The sequence below is a fragment of the Ailuropoda melanoleuca genome, chromosome 8, assembly GCF_002007445.2.
Source record: "Ailuropoda melanoleuca isolate Jingjing chromosome 8, ASM200744v2, whole genome shotgun sequence".
Lineage (NCBI taxonomy): Eukaryota > Metazoa > Chordata > Mammalia > Carnivora > Ursidae > Ailuropoda > Ailuropoda melanoleuca.
Window position 1 is genome coordinate 36,423,258 of NC_048225.1, and position 22,092 is coordinate 36,445,349.

The 22,092-nt window shown below is 37.8% G+C and overlaps 1 protein-coding gene across 7 annotated transcripts in view; it reads left to right on the top strand.

Annotated features, from left to right (window-relative positions):
- MRE11 (MRE11 homolog, double strand break repair nuclease) overlaps nucleotides 1-22,092 on the top strand; it is a 79,584-nt gene that overhangs the window by 41,943 nt on the left and 15,549 nt on the right. For all 7 annotated transcript variants that reach the window (XM_011237896.3, XM_034666151.1, XM_002929795.4 and 4 more), the window contains 4 exons: nucleotides 2,859-2,921; nucleotides 11,107-11,326; nucleotides 12,318-12,398; nucleotides 20,199-20,257. In XM_011237896.3, coding sequence (XP_011236198.1) covers nucleotides 2,859-2,921; nucleotides 11,107-11,326; nucleotides 12,318-12,398; nucleotides 20,199-20,257 — 423 coding nt within the window. The remainder of the gene's footprint in view (nucleotides 1-2,858; nucleotides 2,922-11,106; nucleotides 11,327-12,317; nucleotides 12,399-20,198; nucleotides 20,258-22,092) is intronic.

Genomic DNA, 22,092 nt, shown 5'->3' on the forward strand with positions numbered 1-22,092 from the left:
TTTCCTCCACTCCCCATTCTGTCCTTAGTTCAGCTGTCAATGATACTAACATTTCAGATCAAGTCACTCCTGACTTAAAGTAATGTGCTTCTAGTTTTTTTACAAGACCCTATTCAGTCTGGCTTTCTGTTACTTTCTTAACTTCGTATTTACTTGAGCCACAGCAACCTCCTTGCTATTTTTTAAACATACCATGCATTCTGCCCCAATGCCTTTTTAAAAAACGATTTTATTTATTTATTTATTTAGGGCAGGGGGAGGGGCAGAAGGAGACGGAATGGGAATCTCGAGCAGACTGCAAGCTGAGCACAGAGCCCAATGTGGGGGCTTAATCTCACCACCCTGAGATCATTACCTGAGCCAAAACCAAGAGTCAGACACTTAACTGGCTGAGCCACCCAGGCACCCCTCCCCCAGTGCCTCTATGCACATTTTTTCCTTTGTTTAGAATGTTCTCTCCTGGGGCGCCTGGGTGGCACAGCGGTTAAGCGTCTGCCTTTGGCTCAGGGCGTCATCCCAGCGTTATGGGATCGAGCCCCATATCAGGCTCCTCCGCTATGAGCCTGCTTCTTCCTCTCCCACTCCCCCTGCTGGTGTTCCCTCTCTTGCTGGCTGTCTCTATCTCTGTCGAATAAATAAATAAAATCTTTAAAAAAAAAAAAGAATGTTCTCTCCTAGTTATGCAAGATTCATTCCCTTTGCTCATAAATTACCTTCTCAGTGAGGCCTTGCATGATCATTCTATTCATATGTGACCTCTCGGCAGTGTTCCTCACCCTCTTCTGCTTTATTTCTCTCTGCATACTTATTGTCTTTTGCAGAGTGTTCACAGGTTCAAATATTTGAAGAACTCAAGACTCCACTGAGCATACTTAATTAAGGTTTTTATTTAAAGGCAAAAGATATGATGCATCAAGAAAAAGAGTATGGGCAGGCATTAGATATCTGTGAGAAGCTCTCATGTCCTTATTTGCACACAGTGGTCCCTGGATTGAACACACCAGGATTTGTGCAGAAGTTCCCAGGGGATCTTTTATGCCCCTCTGGTTTCATAATCAAGCCATGCTTCTAACTGGTTATGCAGGTTGAGAACCATCAGTAAATAAACGGCTCCCCAGAGATGACAGAGCTTTCTTAGTCTAGCTGTAAATTAACTCAGTCTGGCCCACCTTCTGAAACACAATATAACTTCTTATTTTGTTTTTGTTTATTGGCTCTATACACAGGTACACAATCCTAACCTCCATGGGGGCAGAATTCATAACTATTTTGTTCATTGTTGGATTCTCAGTTCCTACAATAGTCCTTGGCACATAATGGGTGCCCAGTAAAGGGGTGCTACGTAAATTATTAAGCAAATAGAGCTTTTCCCTAATTTCATAACTATACTATATAAGAGCCTGTTGGGCAGGAATTTTTTTAAAAATCTCTAGTTTCCCTTTTGGTTCCAGGACCATTATCAGCAAACAGTAAACATTTAGTAGTTGACTTGATAAAATGATTTCCAGAGGCCCACCCACTTCAGATACTACTTTTTTAGAGATTGATTTATTTATTTGAGAGAGAGCATGCACATGTGAGCAGGGGGAGGGGCAGAGAGAGGGAGAGACTGAGTGCAGAGATGTGTGTGGGCTTCATCTCAGGACCCTGAGATCATACCTGAGCCAAAATTAAGAGTTGGACACTTAACCCACTGAGCTACCCAGGTGCCCACAGATACTATTTTAGAGAGCCTCCTGGATGTCTTAGAGCCAAGTGTCTAAGAATGATTTGAGCCATGTAATATTTCAAGCCTCTGAAAGAAGAGATTTTTGTTTTTAACTATTTTACTGAAGTATAACACTCATAGGTGTCAGAGTTTTTTTCTTTTGCAGTCTAATAGACCATTTTCCAGTGACATGGAACATTTTGGCAGCTGGTAATACAGTTTTGCTTAGGGCCAATATATAGTTTTAGAGTACAGTTCTGAAATTTTATTGTAAGTCACTGGGAAAATATGATTTCTTTAATCAATCGACAAAACTCCTTAAATTTCCAAGTTTTTGGTGCAGCTTCTCTTGAAAACAGTATAGCGGTTGCTCAGAAAGTTAAAAATATGACCTAGCAATTTTGCACTACTAGGTATTTACCCAAAGGATACAAAAATACAGATTTGAAAGGGCGCATGCACCCTGATGTTTTTGTCAACATTATCAACAATAGCCAGACTATGGAAAGAGTGCAAATGTCCATCGACTGATGAGTGGATAAAGAAGATGTGGTATGTGTGTGTGTGTGTATAGTATATGATATATATATGATGGAATATTACCTAGCCATCAGAATAATTGTGATAAATATGGTAGTGTAAGATGTGATGTATATGTATATAATGAAATATTACTCAGCCATCAAAAAGAATGAAGTCTTGCCATTTGCAACAACATGGATGGAGCTAGAATGTATTATACTAAGCAAAATAAGTCAGAGAAAGACAAATACCATAGGATTTCACTCATGTGGAATTTAAGAAACAAAACAGATGAACATATGGGAAGAAAAAAAGAGGGAAGCAATAGAGAACAAACTGAAGGTTGATGGGGGGGGTGGGTGGGGGATGGTCTAGGTGGTGATGGCAATTAAGGAGGACACTTGTTATGGTGAGTGCTAGGTATTTTATGTAAGTGATGAATCACTAAATTCTCCTGAAACCAGTATGACGCTACCTGTTAACTAACTAGAATTTAAATAAAAATATGAAACAAAAATTCCCAAGTTTTATGTTGTAATGGAAAGCATTTCTTAATCAGTCGTAGCCCATTGTTTTATATTTCCATGATAGGACTAAGCAACATTTTTGATTTACTGTTTCAACACAGGTACGCCGTTTCAGAGAAAGCAGACAGAAAAACACTAATGAAGAAGATGATGAAGTTCGAGAGGTAATTTCTCTTGTAAATTACTGTGCTTCTATGTCAGTTTGTTAAGCTAGAATGACAAGTAGGTTTGTTTAGAATAGTCCATGGGACCTTGCTTTGGTAGATAGAACTGAGCAGGGATTGGCTGAGGATAGCTGCCTTTGATTTATACCAGTGCAGACTACCAATATTCGGCTTGCCGATATTCCCTTTTTATCCTTTTTCTCTTGTCTAAAACTTATTTAATTGTGTGTGTTTGCGGGGGGCATATATAACAAGTAATCAAAATAATACATAATTGCTATCAGAGCATCTTATTAGCTTAAGATGAAATCTGACCCTACTGAGCTGATATTATTTTGGGCAAAAGGAAGAAACCTGAGTTTTGCTAGCAATATTACCAAAGATAAATATACAGTGTCCACTGGGCTTTCTAAAATGTTGAAATGGGCTTGATCACTATCCATGCTGTGTTTCTCAGTCTCTTTGCAGTTTAGGAACTTCTGGTTAGCAACCATTTACTGAAGCTTTGGGCCTCTATCTGGTACTTGGTGAATTCACAGTTGAAATATATTTTTCTATTTTCTGATTGTCCTTAGTGTTTTATGATTGCTATCTAGTATTTAAAGGTTATCTCATAACTATTTACTGTTGGGATTTTGTCTTTATTGCTTTCATTTGTATCTGTTATAGCCTAGCCATTCTACTTTGCATTAGCAATACAGATACGGAAAATGTGTGGTTCATGTCCAGCAGAGACTCTCGGTTTAATAGATTAGGCAGACATATGTAGAAAGAAAAATATTAAACCTTAGCATGACCTTAAAGGGTCACCCTTGCTGAATTAACAATCTTAATAGTCCATTGACATTTTCCTAAGTATTTCAGAACTGCCCCTGACAGGCGGTGAATTGGAAAGAGCCAGAGCACTCGACACAGCCCTCAAATTAATTTTTATAACTTCCACTATTTTCTCTGCTGCAAGCAAAAAAGAATTAATAAGACACCCTTCTCCCCCCCCCACCCCCACCCTTTAAATATTTTTTGCCTTGTTTTAAAAGCACACTCCTTAGGTAAAAGTCAGTACCCAGGATACTAAAAAGGAAAAGAACCCTGTCTAAGGAGAATGAGACTCTCAATTTGCTCCTTTTTCCTCTGACCTCTCTTCCAAAGGAATCCCTGTTTAGTGGTTGATCTATTGATGACCACTAGGTAATACCACAGCCTTTCATGTGAAGCAGTTTAAATCCTGACAGAGGAAAAATCAGTTATCAAATATTCTTTGGTGCCATCTCTAAAGGCCATGAGATAGACCTTTTTCTTTCTTTTTTAAATAAAATCTCCAAATGTGTATCTGATTTACTTCATCGTCTGTCATACCGTACAGGCTACTTAGGATTTTAGGCTGATCCAATAACGTTCCTTACCTGGAATATTAAGGAATAGGAACCTAGCATTTTGGGTGTTATTTTTTTCTTTTCTCTTACTACAAAAGTTTGATGCCCTTTGCTTACTATGGGGAAGTCACCCCCCAAAAAATTATTTCCTCATTCATTAGAATATGTAGAAATAGGAACAGTACATAACTCAGTTAATAACCCTTTTTTAGAGAGGATATGCAAGGATAATCTCAGTGTCTAGTTTTGTGTCAGGTTTCTTCCCTTTGTACAACTTACACTGTCTCCATCATGTAATATGGGGAATTTTTCAACATTACTAGCATTACCAGCAGTAGTACCAGTACTGACTACAGTTTTTTTCCTTCCTCCTTCTTCCCTTTCATTAATAGCTTTTAGTACTTGATTATAGAAGTAAAAGCTCTCACCATCCACTGGATTTCACATTCAACATTCCCATTGTCAAAGTCATTCCCCTACATAAATGTAGTGGAAAAAAACAGAACGCATTACCTACTCAGTTTTATTCATTACTGTTTTAAAGGGGAAAGGGCAAATGGTACTCATTAAATTTTCACTTATTGGATTTTTTCTAGATGTGTCACGTACACAATTGCAGTTTCCATTTCACAAATGACAGTGAGAGGACAGTAAAGGATACATGGGGTGGAATTTGAACCTATTTCTACCTTCAAGTCTAGACTTTTCTACCATACTGTGTCCTATCAGAACTTTATATTATAATAATGTTAATATAATGTGTGGCCAATAAATAACTAAAAATCTGAAATTTCTGAAAGTTTTGATGTACAAAATTTCAAAAATCAGTGTCCCTCAGAAGCATAGATGCAACTGCTGTATGATTTACAAGATGGTTTTGGGGAGCTAAGAGGAGGAAGCTAGAGATTAGGGATCCCTTCCCATATTTATATTCGTATTCATCTTACAGAGTAACCTTAAAGTTAGAAGAGAGTTTGCTAAATAGCAAGAATGAATACTAGAAGAAAGAAATGACTCCTGGTTCTTGGGTCATTTAAACTTAACTAACCATTTCAATTTAACAGATGCAGAAATAGTTCTTGGCATGCCCTTTGTGTTTGGAGCCCCTAAGCTCAGTTTTTCATTAGTCTTTTAAAGAATTAGAGCGAATATTTTATAAAAGGAAGGTAGTAGAGGACATGACAAATTGCATTTGGGAGTTTATCAGAAGAAAGAACTTTTGGGTTTAGATTTTTCAGCTATATTTTAAGACTTTAGCAGGTAATCGGGGTTTCCTATGTAATTTGTCAGCTTGCCATAGGATGTTATAAATGGTTTTTATTCTTAGCATACTATTTAGGACTTGTAATGGAGTTTGAGACTTTCCCGAGCTGTAACTCCCAGCCATGTAGAATCATTTAGTTCAGAACATGAATCCTAGTACCGTGTTTAAATTATTTAAACAAACAGACAAAAGCATTAGTCCTTTCAAGAGACTTTAAAACCTCTTGTTCACATTGAAAAGCTCTAAGTATTTTCTTTAAGTTCACATTTAGATAAAAGGCCAAGCAATAAATATTTTGGGCTTTGCAGGCCATATGTGGTCTTTGTCACATATTCTTCTCTGTGTATGTGGTTGGTTTTGTTGTTGTTGTTTTTTTTAAACAATCCTTTAAAAATGTAAAATCTATTCTTAGTCTGACCCATAGTCCATAGTTTACCCAGCCTCTGGTTTCCTGTGTTTTACCTGAATTTGAGGCAGGGTTGATAACTCTATTTCAAACTGTAATACCAAGCACTGTCAACAAAGTGAAAAGGCACCCCGTAGGATGGGCGAAGATAATTGCAAATCATGTATTTGGTAAATGATTAATATCCAGAACATAAAAAGAATTCCTAAAACTCAATCACAACAGCAAAAAAACAACTTAAAATGTGGATGAAGGACTCGAATAGACATTTCTGCAAAGAAGATAAACAGGTGACCAGTAAGCACATGAGAAGATGCTCAACATCACTAGTGAAATGCAAATCAAAACCACAAAGCCGCTTCGCATTTATTAAGATGACTATTACAAAAAAGAAAATAGTGTTGCCAAGAATATGGAGAAATTTCGTAAGCCTCGTGCATTGCTGGTGGGAATGTAAAAGCTTCTATGGAAAATAGTATGATGATTCCTCAAAAAGTTAAAAATAGAATTATGTGACCTAGCAATTGCACTTCTAGGTATTTACCCCCAAGGAATTGAAAGCAAGGACTCAGATATTTGTACACCCATGCTCATAGCATTCACAGTAGCCAAAAGTTAGTAGCAATTCAAATGGACATCAGAAGGTGTACAGATAAACAGAATGTGGTTTATATGTGTGATGATGGACTTCTGCTTAGCCTTAAAAGGAATGAAGCTCAATAATGTTACAATGTGGACGAACCTTGAAAACATACTAAGCAAAGAAAGACAAGTGAAAGAATGAGTATTACCTGATTCCACTGAAGTAAGATCCCTAAAGTAGTCAAATTCATACAGACAGAAAGTAGAATAGTGGTAATGAGGGGAAGGGGGGTTAGGGAATGGGTAGTTATTTTTTAACAGGTATGGAGTGTCAGTTTCAGTTTGAAATGACGAGAAAGGTCTGGAGGTGGGTGTGGTGCTGTTGCGCAACAGTGTGAATGGCTTCATGCCACTGAACTGTACACTTAAAAATGGTTAAGATGCTCAATTTTGTGGTATGTATATTTTGTCACAGTTAAAACAAACCAAAAAAAAAGGTGTACTACCTGGATAGTAAGTTTTCAAATCTCACAAAAAAGTGTATGGAAATATTGTCCTACCAGTGGCTCTAGACCTGTGCTTACGATGGCTCTGGACCTACACTCCTGAGCTCAGTTAAAATTCCACGGCTTATTCTTAGAAGGAACATATATCACATATGTCCATAAACTCCAGAGTCTGCTGCACAGAAAAGTGGAGTTAAAATAGTTAAATGTAATGTTAAATGATAAAATGAAGGTATGGTATTTAGACAAAGGGAAGGTATAAAATTTGGAAACGATGGTGGGTAATTCATTTCAAGAAATAATCATAAAAGGGCATACGCATCTTAAATTTTTGCTGGATACCTCCATATCACTCCAGAGATGTGACACCAGTTTGCATTCTCACCAGTATTTGGGAGTGCTTATTTCCCCACATCCTTGTCATCGTGACAAATTATGATATCTTTTGATCTTTACAAATCCGAGGGGTGAGGAAACTGTTTCTTACTATTGTTTTTAACCCGTACTACTTTTGTTACTAGTGACTCAGCGATTTTTATGTTTATAAACCGTTTGTATTTACAGAAACACCTGGTCATGTTCTTTGCCCAGTAATGTGTCTTTGGTTTGGTTTTTGTGCCTAGGGCATTGGTCTTTCTGTAAGAGCATTCACAGGAAAGTGTGCATATACAGTATATGTGGTGGGGGGGGGTAGCATATTTTAGGGTATTTGTCGTGTAAAAGAAGAGCTTTGGGGTTTGTTCAAATCCAGAATGGTGATGAATTAAGTGCCTTTTTGACATCTGTGGAGTTAGGCGTGTGGGATTTTTCCTCCTTCATTCTATTAATTTGGTGAATTATATTAAAACATATTCTGTCATTGCCCCATCCTTGTTACCACTTTGTGAACCTTCTGGTAATGGGTATCCTGGTTTTTCCATATGTTCCTGGATTTTCTTTGTTTGCTTTAATATTCATAAGTAAGATTCTGTAATCTTCTTTTCGGGCATGCAGTTGTTTGTCAGTTTTTCAGTACCACGTTATGCTGGCTTTGTATAAAGAAATTGGAAGCTTGCTTTCTTTTTGCTCTGGTACTGTGGAAATAGCAGTGGAATTATTTGTTCTTTGAAGGTTTGATAGAATTCCTGTGAAACTTTCTGGTTATGGTTCCTTTTCTGGGGGTATTGTTCCTTTAACAATTTTCTCACTTTATTCTTTGATATTATTATTAATCTGTTGAGACTGTATGTCTGTTGTTGGATCCATTTAGGTCATTTAGTTTTCAGATTACTTAGAATTGAAGAGAATTTTGTCAGGATTCTTTTAATTTTCCCTCAATCCTTTTTCCCCTCCATTCTGATTTTTAATGGTGTATATTTGTCTTTTTTTTCCCTTTTTATTAAGTTAGTGATTTTTATCAATGTGGCTTTGTCCTTGAGGATTGGTTCTTAAATTAGTACTAATTTGAATGGATTTTTGCTTAAAATTTATTTATGATTGTATCTTTATTGATTTCTCATAATTGCCTTTGGATGGGTTTTATTTGTCCTAACTTTTTAAATATCAAATCTACTTATTTACATTCATTCTTTTTTAACAGGCTGTAAGCTTCCTTTATAAACACTGCTTTGTTTCATGTATTTCGGTATACAATATTTGTATTATTTTCTAGATTTCTACAATTTTAGTTTTATGGTTTGGAGGCAGGTGTTTTTGTTTTATTATCATTAATTTCTTATTTTATTTGTGGCAATTAGACTATATAATACCCTTTACTATTTAGAACTTAGTTGATGTTTTTCTTAACACCCCATGATGTATTAAACATTTCATGAGGTCTTGCAAAGAAGTATATATTTATTTTCAGAGTAGAGAGTTCAACATACATCAATTAGATCTTTCTTATTAATTAAGTAATTTAGGTCTCCTTTTTCCCTTTAAATCTACTGCAAGAAAATGTAGTACAGCTGGTTCTTGTTATTTCTTTATGTTCTTTGTCACTGCAAACACTAAACTAGTGAATACTCAGCCGTATGCTCCTAGGGGAAATACAGGATTGGGTCCTGCCAACTACTGGTTACAACATTTTTATCCACTGATCAGTACACAACCTTTTTCATGTGTGTTTCTGTTTTAATATATATTGTTGAGTCATTGACATTGAATTTAGAGCCAGCAACCCTATAATCATAGCTGAATGAAGCTTATCGAACACACATATTTTGTCTGTAAGGTGCATCACAGCCTTCTGGGGAGTATTGGACAGCACTTCAGCTACACTGAATCACCAGCCAAAAGCACAAAAATATGAAAAACATGGCACTAAATATGCTACAGAAAGGACACTTGTTTAAAGTGTGAGAACTGAAACAGGAAGGCTGAGTGTTTCATTCGTCTTCATCTGGGAACATGTGTGTCAGGAGATTCAGAATTTTTAGCACTCTGCCCAGGTCCACAGATGACTGCAAAAGTATCAGGAGAATTCCAGGGATTACAAATAAATTTTGGCAAGTAGGTGATTTGCAAATACAGAATCCTAGAATAATGAGGATTGACCGTACTTCATCTGGAACAAGAAAAATGAACTGAAATCTTTTTCTGCTATTTTTTCTTTGTCTTTTTTGTTATGTTCCCTGAAGTTTCTTCTTTTTACTTGGTAATGTTATGCTGAGCTCTTCATGCCATGATTAAGCTGTTACTTCCTTTAAGCTGACATCATCCTCATGCAGCTGGATTATCTCCCACCTCCCACTTCACTCCTACTTCCACCCTATGCGCTTTGTTCTCATCTCCTCATTTAGCCTTGCCTCTCTTTAGTTCATGGTATCACAGAGCTCAGAAATGCTCCACCTACCTATTCTTAGACCAAGAATTTTTTATTCTAAGCAAGAGAGAATGTAGTCATGGTCCCTGAGGATAAGCTGTATACTAAGACTCTTCTCTACCTTGTTCCTTAGGTCAGATATTCATTATATCCATTAGTTCTTCTTCAGAGATTTTGTGTTTTGAAGTTGGAGCTATTTTCTAATTTTATTGAGAATGTATTATGCCTTATTTCTGTTCTCCTTAACTGCATTTTGATTGGTTTAAGGAAAGCGCTCAGGGCAACATTGCTTTTATTTTATTTTTATCTGGAAAATCTGTATTCATTTCAGAGTTAAAATATTTCATTAAGTCTCAAACTTGTCTTTTCTAGGCAGTTTCTTATCAAATTAAAATTTGTGGCATATTCTTGGTCCTAAGCTTTTTATTCTTTTCCAGGCCTTCAGTTGTTATATTCTACTTAATTCTTTTTATCTTGGTTTTGTTTTCTTTAAGATTTTATATAGTTATTTATTTGAGAGCACAAGGTGGTGGGGAAGAGCAGAAAGACAAGGACAAGCCAGCTCCAAACTGATCAGGGAGCCTGATGCAGGGCTTCATCTCACGACCCTGAGATCATGACCTGAGCCGAAATCAAGAGTTGGATACTTAACCAACTGAACCACCCAGGCGCCCCTCTTTTTATCTTTTTATTCTTAATTCTCCTTAATTTTTATAAGAGATTATTGCTCATGATTTTCTGATTACAAAGTAATATTTTAGAAAACTATATTGTAGAAAATTTATAATATTTGTAAATAAGAAAACAAGAGCACTGTGAAATTTTATCACCCAGAGATAACAGCCATTTTTTGGTAACCATTTTTCTTATTTATTAAGAGCCCATTGTACAGAGTAGCTCAAATGATGACAGTCTCTTACAAATGGTGATGTTGAATTAGGGGCGATTGCCAGTATTCTTACCTGTTCTAAAAGTTTTGATTCTGTGAAATGTTATCTTTCTCAGCACACCTTTTCAAAAGGTCTCATTTTACAGATAGTATGGCAGATCGATCTGGCAAATCATAGGAATTGAATTTGATAGATGGGGGAGTCCCAGGGAGTTCTCCTGCTTGGCATTTTTATAGCATGATTAGTGAAAAATAATAGTGTAGACAGTTTCACGATATTGAATGTTATCTGAATGACCAGATTGATGTCTTAGGATGCTGCACTATCTACTAATGTGTATTTTCTCCACTTTCCCTCTCAGGCTATGACAAGGGCCAGAGCCCTCAGATCTCAATCTGAGGACTCTGCTTCCGCCTTTAGCGCTGAGGATCTCATGAGTATAGATTTGGCAGAACAGATGGCTGGTGACTCTGATGAGGACGTCACAGCAGCAGCCAGCAGAGGAAGAGGCCGAGGAAGAGGCCGACGAGGAGGAAGAGGGCAGAGCTCAGCCTTGAGAGGAGGGTCTCAGAGAGGAAGAGGTTAGCATTGAGTACTGGCTTTCACACACAGTCAGACTTGGCAGTTGAATGGGACACACAGGACTGTATTCCTCTCATCAAAATTAAGTTATGCAGTTTTCTAAAATTTTGTTTTTATGATGCATAAAGTCACTCCTTAATACAGTTCCAACGTGCATGTTTACTTAAATAAATTTTAATGGCCACGTGCACATAATGTTTTAATGACTCTTATTAACATTTCTTGAAGAACTTCACTACGCTCCTCTCACAGTACCTTTTGCGTACGTTTAACGTCTTATTTACTCTCACACATATAAAGTAATAGGCAAATATGAGCTGCTGAGGAAAATGACCACCTAATGACCATTGGCAGCAGAAAGAAACTCCAAGTCATAAACATTATTATTTTTTTACTGTCCTAAGATACAAATGCCCACATTCATATGGGCATTTATGGCTTCATAAAATTTGTTCAAAAAAAAAGCTACCCTAAAACAATTTGAGCTCTTAAAGCAGTAATTAACATGAATTGCCATCATTGTATTTAACGTGGGACTATTGTCATTGAATAATCCAAGTAATAGAAAATTGGTTATCCAGTGACTGCCTGATGCATTGTATAAATTTGTTCCTAGAAATATTTTTAAATTGTTTTTATTAAATACTTATCCATAGGAATTTTAAGCTGGTAAAATAGTACTTGAAAGTTAAAAATTTCCAAGGAAAGAGATCCTCATACTCTAGTGATAATTTATTTTCATTATCCTTAAAGTTGACACAGTGTTTCCTTAAATTTTGAGTGGAAGAGTATGAACCAAATGTGGTTTAAGTATAGTTTTTGAAAGTTGATTAGACTATGTGTTTCTTGTTATATATGTCTTTGACTTCTTATACATAAACTATGCTTTGATGTAACTTTATTTACATTTCATTTTGGCATTGTCTTAAAAAAAAAAAACCTTGGCTACTGATGGAATTGTATAGTGACCGCTCATTATTCTAACAATAGGCACTGGTCTAGAGACTTCTACTCGAAGCAGAAGTTCAAAGACCACTGTGTCAACATCTGGAAACATGTCTATTATAGATGGTGAGTATGGATTACAAATGATTATCTAGCAGTTATTTATAAATCCCAACATAGGAAGACCTAGGAAATCCTCATTAGGAAACCTTATTGGTTTGTGTTGCCATCGTTGGGGAGTCAAAAGGGTTATTAGGATTACAAGATAAATTTTTCTTTAAAAGGTCTTTGCCATTCATCAAAGCTATTGAAGAGGGTGAACCTTAAAAATTATTTTTTTATAATCCCTTACTTTTAGACAAATTTGATTATTTCCTTTTTATAAAGGAGGGATCATGAAGACAGAAAAGTGAGTCAGTTGGTCAGTATGTCAGCAACGATCAAGAGAGAAAGTGCTGCTTCTTAGTATAGTGTTTCCTTTCTTATGCTGCTTTTCTCCAGCTCTGTGGTTAGCACAAGGAAGTCCTATGATTTGTATTTAAGATGATACTCATAATAGCTAATGTCTATGAAAGAGTTATTGCATGCTTCTCAAAGCTCTGTGGTTAGATATTTACATTATCCCTGTTTTACAGAAAAGGGATCAGAGACTTTGAAAAGATAGCAGTTTACCCGTGGTCTCACAACTAGTAAATTTTAGAGCTTGGGTTAATCCCACATTCCCCAGACTCTAGAACCAGTGGTTAACCACTGTATTGTTGACCCTTGAACAGAATGGGTTTGAACTCCGCAGGTCCACTTACACGTGGGGTTTTTTTGATAAATACAGTACTGTAAATGTATTTTCCCTTCCATATGATTTTCTTAACATTTTCTTTTCTCGAGCTTACTTTGTTACAATAATACAGTATATAAACAACATACAAAATAAGTGTTAATTAACTGTTTATGTTGTCAGTAAGGCTTCAAATAAATAATAGGCTATTAGTAGTTAAGTTTTGGGGAAGTCAGAAATTACATGGAGAGTTTTGGACTGCGCAGGGGTCAGTGCCCCTAACCCCTGAGTTCAAGGGTCAACTGTACTGCTAGTTTCCAGAGCAGGGTAAGATTCGAGACCTAGCTACTGGTTCTCAGTAGAGAGGTCTTTGCATTATACAGAATAATGTATCTAATTAATGTGGAGATAGAGTAAACCTCCACAGAAGGAAGTGAATTGTGACACCATCAGAGGAAGTCTTTGACGTTTATTGGTTGGCAACTGACATTGAAGGAAGGATACAAACATCAAATCCAGTAAATGACTCCTTTTTGTTGTTGTTGTTGTTGTGTTAGAGTTCAACAATTTATCAATAGTACAAGTCCAGTAAATGACTCTTAAAGAAACTTATTTTTTTAAATTTTTAGTAATTAATTTTTTAAAAGATTTTATTTATTTGACAGAGAGAGAATGATCACAAGCAGGGGGAGCGGCAGAGGGAGAAATGCAAGGCTTGATCTCAGGGTTGTACGTTCAAGCCCTTGTGTTGGGCTCCACGCTGGGCATGGAGCCTACTTGAAAAAATAATAATAATTTTTAAAAAGTTCTGTTGCTGTATTTTTTACTAAGTGATTATTCAGTACTTGAGGAGAGCCAGCTGAGACTCTCATCTTGACTTCAAAAGCATGTTGTCTTTTAGGAAGTGGTGTCCAAAAAGGTGCTCTTCCATTCTTGGCAGGAGATAAAAAGCAGAGAAGGGGAAAAATAGGCAGCATAGAAAGGATCCAGGCAGAGTTCAACATGGAAGAGCCTTGTGACTTTGAGCAAGTCACTCAGACTCCTAAGTTCATTTACATAAGAGACTACGTAGTGGGTTGTTCTGAAGATGAAAGGCAGAGAGTCTGGCACATAGTAGGCCTTTACAAAATGTCACTTATTAAAAAAGACAACAACAATGGGAGATAGAAAGGCAAGGTGAGGGGCGCCTGGGTGGCTTGGTCCTTAGGCGTCTGCCTTCGGTTCAGGGGGTGATCCCAGAGTCCTGGGATGGAGCCCCACATTGGGCTCCTCCGCTGGGAGCCTGCTTCTTCATCTCCCACTCCCCCTGCTTGTGTTCCCTCTCTCGCTGGCTGTCTCTCTCTGTCAGATAAATAAAATCTTGAAAGAGAAAAAGAAAAGAAAAGTGAAAAAAATACATAGGGTTCCATGTTAAGTCACCAGACGTTGGTTAGCATATGACACAAAGGCATCCCCCCTTTACCTTCCCCAAACTGCCTTTTTTTGTCCTGGCTTAACTATTTTATGTTAAGCTTTCCTTGGCACCAGTGGGCAGAATTAATCACTGAAAGTGAGTCTTTGGGCTTCCATTTTGTTGTTAAGAAATGAACTATTAGTTAACTTGCTTTTTTTGTTTGGAGTAGTCAGTTTTTTCCTCCAGCTGGCTGTCTTTGGTGTTCTCTGGTTTCACTGAGGAATCTAGGTAGGAGATTCTTTTTATCCTGCTTAGGATTTATTGGGCTTCATGAAACTGTGAATTGGTATCTTTCATCATTCCTAGAAAATCCTTTCTCTCTGCTCTTTTTCTCCTCCCTTCGGAGTCTTCAGTTAAATAAATGTAAGAATCACTCTGTCCTCCCATGACTATTAATCTCTTGTATTTTCCCTTGTTTTATCTTTCTGTGCTGTATTGATCTTCCAATTCACCCATCTGTTGTTGTTGTTTTTTTAAGTAAACTCTAACCCCAACATGGGGTTCAAACCCATGACCTCAAGATCAGAAGTCACTTGTTCTATGGACTGAGCCAAGCAAGCCCCCCTGCCCATCTGTTCTTAAAACTGTCCTTTGAATTTTTTATTTTCATTGTTTTTGATGGGGTAGAAATTCCACTTATTTCTTTTGAAATACGCTGTGTGATTTAAAAATTCCCTGCAGATGTTTTTAAGCATATGTATGTGCGTAGTAAGGGTATTTGTTCTGTATTCTGTGTCTGATAACCCAGTGTCTGAATGTCTTTGGCCTCTTTTTATTGTCCGTTTCTGATTTCTGTTTCTTTTGGTTCTCATTTATGGTGACTTGTTTCATTGCATGTTTGTTATCTGTTGTCCCTAAGAAATGATCAGGAGGAAAACTTTGGGATCAGGAGGAAAACTTTGGGATCAGTGTCTGAATGTCTTTGGCCTCTTTTTATTGTCCGTTTCTGATTTCTGTTTCTTTTGGTTCTCATTTATGGCGACTTGTTTCATTGCATGTTTGTTATCTGTTGTCCCTAAGAAATGATCAGGAGGAAAACTTTGGGATCAGGGATGAAGTTAAGTTCCCCCAGAGTCGATGCATATTTGTTACTCCACGCTTCTAGGGGCACCGCAAGTCTTGGGCCACATTAAACTACATTTAAATTTGTGACTTGAGGTTCGACCAGCTGATAATGCACTTGGAAAATCCTGTTTACGTCTGCTTCTCTCCTTAACCATTGGGGTCCCAGCTTAAGGTAGGGAGGAAATGCATTAGGCCCCCCACCTTGAGCAGGCCTTAACCTGTGGTAGCTCTTTCCCTCTCTCTACAGAACTGTCAAAACCAGTGTGAACATTTGTCCAGATCAACAGGTCTCCAGGGAAAAGGATTCTGCTTGCCTCTGAGTTTGAGCTTTTCTTCTGTTTTGGCCTGTTAATTATTTATGTGATCAGCAAGTCAGTGCCATTAGAATTTTTTTTATATGTTTGATGAAGCAGTTTGAGTTGCTTTGAGCCGCAGTGTTTGTCTGATAACCTAGCCCACAGTAAACAAATAACAGAGGTTTTTATCTTTATTTTCTTTCTTTAAAACTCACATGTGGCTGCCTCCTTTGCATCTAGAACTTTATATCTTATAGGGCTTTTTGTGAGCATTGTTTTTTTCACTTTCTACCCTCAGCTCCTTTCAGAACTACTATGCCTGTGAGACTTTTCACAGATATTCTTTCATGAGCCCTGCTGTGTTACCCATTGATAATGTGGAAGAAAGCTTCTGTTTGTATAGAGAAAACAAGAGACTAGTTACAGTGCTTTAAAATGTTCACAAATAATCCTTTTTTTAAAGGTAATAATATTCATTTGCATAAAGTAAGCCAAATTAATATGAAACTTAATTAAGATTTCCTGAATTATGTTTAGGAGAAGATCTGATTGTGGTGCCTTTTGCAGCAGATGGTGTGGTTAAGAACCTGGGCTTTGGAGTTAGACCTGGTATGGTCAGCTGGCTCTGTGCCCTTATACCACGAACAATGGCAGAACAGGGGTGGAGTCATTCTTTTTCATCATGGTATGGGTAGTGCCTGGCTGTAGTAGATACTCATTAAATACTTCAGAATGACTGAGTAAAAGTTACTTAGAGATTGGATAGCTTTAAGTTTAAAAGCATGCTTCTAAAGTCAGTCATTGGTTTGAATTCTGACTTCGTGATTTACTAGCTATGTGTCCTTCAGAACATTAATTAGACTTTCCATCTTCAGTGTCCTTATCTGTAAGTGGGGTGATTGCATTTATCTCATTGGGTTTTTTTGAGGATTAATGAGAAAATATATGTGGACTATTTGGCGTAGTATGTATACGTATTAAGCCCCCAGGAGGCGTAAACTGTTTCTTTCTATTCCATAAGCTTCAGATCCTTAGCTGTAAAATTGGCAGTGTAGTACTAACTCCACAGAGTAGTCACAGGTTTGGGTGAACTCATGGGTGAACTTACACATTACTTAGCAAGGGATTTAGTAAGAATCCAAAAAATGATTGCTGCTATTAGTATTATGGCAGTATTTAAGATAAACTTATGAAAATGGATGTTTTATAAATATTAGTCTAAATTTGTCTTTTATGTAAATTGATTTGGTCTAATGGTTTACAGTTGAACTGTCTCTGACATTGGGACTTTTTTTGAAAAGTGAAATAGACTTTTTTTTTTTTTAAAGATTTTATTTATTTATCTGACAGAGGGAGAGACAGCCAGCAAGAGAGGGAACACAAGCAGGGGGAGTGGGAGAGGAAGAAGCAGGCTCCCAGCAGAGCAGGGAGCCCGTTGTGGGGCTCCATCCCAGGACCCTGGGATCACACCCTGAGCCGAAGGCAGACGCTTAACAACTGAGCCACCTAGGCACCCGTGAAGTAGACTTTTTAACACATACATGTAAAACATTTCTATTAGGTTAGATTTGGTGTTAAGTTTCTGACAAAATAACCATGGGGTACTAACTATAGCTACTGTAACATTGGGACAAAAGCACCTTTAAAACTGAAACTTCCAGGGGCGCCTGGGTGGCACAGCGGTTGGGCGTCTGCCTTCGGCTCAGGGCGTGATCCCGGCGTTATGGGATCGAGCCCCACATCAGGCTCCTCTGCTATGAGCCTGCTTCTTCCTCTCCCACTCCCCCTGCTTGTGTTCCCTCTCTCGCTGGCTGTCTCTATCTCTGTCGAATAAATAAATAAAATCTTTAAAAAAAAAAACAAAAACAAAAAAACTGAAACTTCCAAATCCCTATTGTAAATGGAGGTATGAAGAGAGCTATAATGGTATGATTCTATTATTACAACCCCGTGGAGTGTAGAGATTTATTATTGTACTGGAATTTTATCGAGAATAGTAGATATTACACTTCCAGCCAGCAGCAGTTGTAAATAAGAGTTGACAGTCCAAATTTTTCCCTTGAAGTTTGTCTGCGGAGGATGGTGACTAAGTGAGTAGTCCCTTTGAAGGCTCTGCGATTGCGTATAGTTTACTGTCGTGGCAGACACCGCTGCATCTGCGGCTCCTGCCGCTGGCTATGTTATTTGAATACCTGCTACTTCTAGGCACTTGGCAGAACTGTTTCATTTAACCACCTCTTTTAATCTTTGCAATGATTTTCTTTCATGAATTATTATTAACACTATTTTATGACGTAGGAAAGATGTTAGGGTTCGAAGCCAACGGCCTGGAAGGAATTCTTGAAATGTCTTTGGAGCAGAAAGGTGGTTTTATTAAAGCACAGGGACAGGAGCCGTGGGCAGAAAGAGCTGCAGAAAGCTGCACGGAGGTCATGAGGAATGGCCCATTATATACTTTCAAGTTGGGAGGGGGTTAGGGATAGTGTAAGCCTCCCAGGTATTTTGGAAATAAGGTTTCCAGGATCCTGAGGGGGCTAGCTGTTGTTAGGAAAGGTCATTTATTACTGTTTAATAAAAACTCCGTCATGAGACCCTTCAGATGTATATTGGTGGGTCATATACTTGGGGGATGATTGCCAGCATGTATCTTGGGAGGTAGAGATAAAGGAAGTTTCCAAAGGAATTTATCATAAATCATAAAGTTAGGCTAGGGAGAACAATTCCTGAGTTTTCAGACTGCAAGAATTTTGGACTTTGTGGGTTTCTTTGAGCTTTTGACTTTTCAAGGCCTCAGTCTTTTTTTCTCCTCTTGCTCTGTTTGGTTTGGGGGTTGTCTTGGGGAAAAACATTATTTTATTTAAGAAACTGGTAAGGCTTAGGAGAAAATAAAACTCTAATTGGCAGTTTGAAATTTATTCTAGGTTTTAAATATTCTACACCTAATTCACTGTGGGGGGAGTGGGATAGGCTGGTGGGTTGCCTCACGCCACTAAGCAGTTCTTGGACATCAACTGGGTTTCCTACAATTTGACTCAATTCTGACACTGTCTACCCAGAGGTAGTATCAGATTCCACGGGATAAGAAGGGCTGAGTTCCACAGAATTGCCTCCCTCCACTTCAGTGGCTAATCACAAATCTAGCTGTGCTTCTGGCTGACTGGTTGTCAATCAGTTTCCCTTAATTCCCTCTTTGGGTTTAATTAATTTGCTGGGACGGCTCACAGAAGTCAGGAAACTTGGTTTATTCACTGAATTACTGGTTTATTACAAAGAATACAAATCAGCAGCCAGATAAAGAGATACAAAAGGTAAGGTTCCAAACAAAGGACTTGTATCCTCAGAGAGTTTGGGGGCCAGCAGCCTGGCATGTGGAAGCATTCTGGTTTACCACCTCTAAGCTTGCCAAACCCCTCCTTTAGGTTTCTATGGCAGCTTCATTACCATTAATTGATTAAATCATTGGCTATTGGCGATTGAATCAACCTCTGTCCCCGTGTCTCCTTGGAAATCATGGGGGTGGGACTGAGTTCCAACCTTCATTTCCCAATTTCCTGGTTGGTTCCCCTGGCAACCAGCCCCCAGCTTTAGGTTTGGTCCAAAAGTCTCTTCATTAACATAGCAAAAGACATTTTCCTGGCTTTTAGTACTTAGGAATTTCCTAGGGTTTTAGGAGCTCTGGCAGAAATGGGGACCAAGACCAAAGACATATTTCTTATTGGAGAATCACAGTATCATGGTTTTGATCTTGGGGAAAATGAAGGGTTAGCTAAACTTCATGTTCATAAGTTTTTAAAGCTGAAATGTAAAGATTTTAGAGGGAAGTTTTATCATAACATAAAAGATTACGCTGTTTCCTAGGATTTCCTCTGGACTCTTTCTTAGATACTGAATATGGCTAACACAGTAGAGGAGAATAAGAAAGCTGTTAGTGGAACCACATGGTTCCTAATATAGCTACAGGGAAAGGTACTGCCAACCGTAAGAGAAAGAAGACATGAGGAGGCTTACAATATATTTGGAGTTTAATCCATTAGATGATGAGATTTTATCCTTCATGTAGTTTCTATAAAATGTTTTTAGTGTAGGTGTATTTATGAACATCACCTGTCATTATATTTGAATAAGCCAGGAAATCAGGAGACTAGCAGCTAGGCATTAATTTATTTGAACATACAATTCCACCTCCCTTTAGATTTTAAAAAATACAAATGTTTTATAATTGGCGATCATGGATTTTTATAGATAGAGCTTGCAAAATCTTCAGCTAAAGATACATACAAATTTTTCTCAGTTATTTTAAGAATAACATGATGGATGTTTATTCTTTCACATTATAGCCTTTAAATCTGCAAGACAGCAGCCATCCCGAAATGTTGCTACTAAGAATTATTCAGAGGTAAGATAAAAAGTTTTATAGTTGTGTGTTAATAATTTATGCTCCCTGCATTATGAATTGTCAATTCTTTGATCTACAAAGTAAATAAAAGAAGAAAAAGTGGGGAACATTAAAGCTGGAGAGAATTTTATGGATTATCCAGACGAGGGCTTCTAGGATTTTTGTTTTTTTTTTTTTTAAATACTGTATCTCATGATTAGAAATCCATAAATGTATGTTTCCAGTAATATTTTCATGGATAACAGTGTTGAGCCAAAAAGGTCCATGCATGGAATATTAATATTGGAGATTGGAGTTCAGTGCAAACAGAAGTCTTATTTAAATCTGGCTTCCTTTTGTTACTTCTCACAATAGTGTGGCTTGTTCGCTCATGGCTGGAGCTAGCCTCAAGACAAACTAAGCAGTCAGAGTGAAAGGACCTCTGTCTTAAGCTCTAGATTTAACATATAGGCCCTCTGCACTTCTTTTGGATTCCAAGATTTTATATGGGCTTGATGCTTCTGTTACCTGGCTTTTCAAGACCCACATGTCTTTACACCTAAGGCAGTGCTCTTGCTTCTGTGTCAGGGTTTCTCAGTAGCAGCACTATTGACCAGATAAGTCTTGGACCAGGTAAGTCATACTGGGAAGGACTGTCCACTGCACTGTAGGGTTTTTAGTAACATCTCATCCTCTGCTCTCTAGATGCCAGTAGCGGCCCCCCTAATTATGACAATCAAAAATGTCTCAAGATATGTCCATGTTTCCAGAATAATAGTTATTATCACCTCCAGTTGAGAATCTGTGTTCTATAATCATACCTGCCCCAGCAGCATTTTTCTCAAATTTCATTCTTCGTCTCTGACTATGTGACACAGTTGACCACCCTCCTTTTCCGGGAAACTTCTCTTTTATGATTCGCATTTTGTCATTTTATCTCCCTTAAATTCATCTCCCCCCCCACCCCCACTCCTTCTTCCTGTTGTTGCTGATATGTGGGTACCAATGCTAATAACTTTTATCCTGAGCTCCATTTTATTATTTGCGTTCAACTATTGCCTGCTGTCACTTGCAGATCATCTAAAAGGAAAATCACACATCCACAAGGTAGCTTCTTTTCTGGATTTTTCTCTTGTAAGGAAGGAACATGAGTTCAGAAGAAACAAGTTGTGCTAAACCAGTTTTTTTTTTTTTTTTTCATTTTTTGATTGTGGTTACACAGTGGTAGATTTGAGGAGTGTTGAATACATTTGATTCCTTCAAGGCACATAAGATAATCTTCTGATAGTTTTATGACAAAATGCAGAAATATTGGCTGGGTTCATAGCTTCTTGGACAACTACATTTAACAATTTTTTATTAATAGTTCAATGTCAGCCTGGAGGGGGAGATCTCAGGTGCTCTTTTTTCACTGTTTTGTCCTTGGCTTCATTCATTAGTTAAAGACATAGCAAATATGTGTATTAAGTGTCAAGAAACACAAAATGTAGAGGGATAAGGAATATTTTGGATGATAGAATCAAGAATAATAAATATCTCGGGGTGCCTGCGTGGCTCGTTCCGTTAAGCGTCTGTCTTCAGCTCAGGTCATGATCCCAAGGTCCTGGGATGGAGCCCTGCATGGCGGTGGGGGGGGGGGGGGGGGGGGGGGGGGGTCCCTGCTTAGTGGAGAGCCTGCTTCTCCCTCTCCTCCTCCCTCTGCTGCTCTCCCTGCTTGTGCTCTCTTGGTCACTCTCTTAAATAAATAAATAAAATCTTAAAAAAAAAAAAAGAATTAACAAATATCTACTGGGACCTAAAACTAACAAATGGTGTTCAACCAGGATAAATGTAATAGAAAGATAGATATCCAGTAC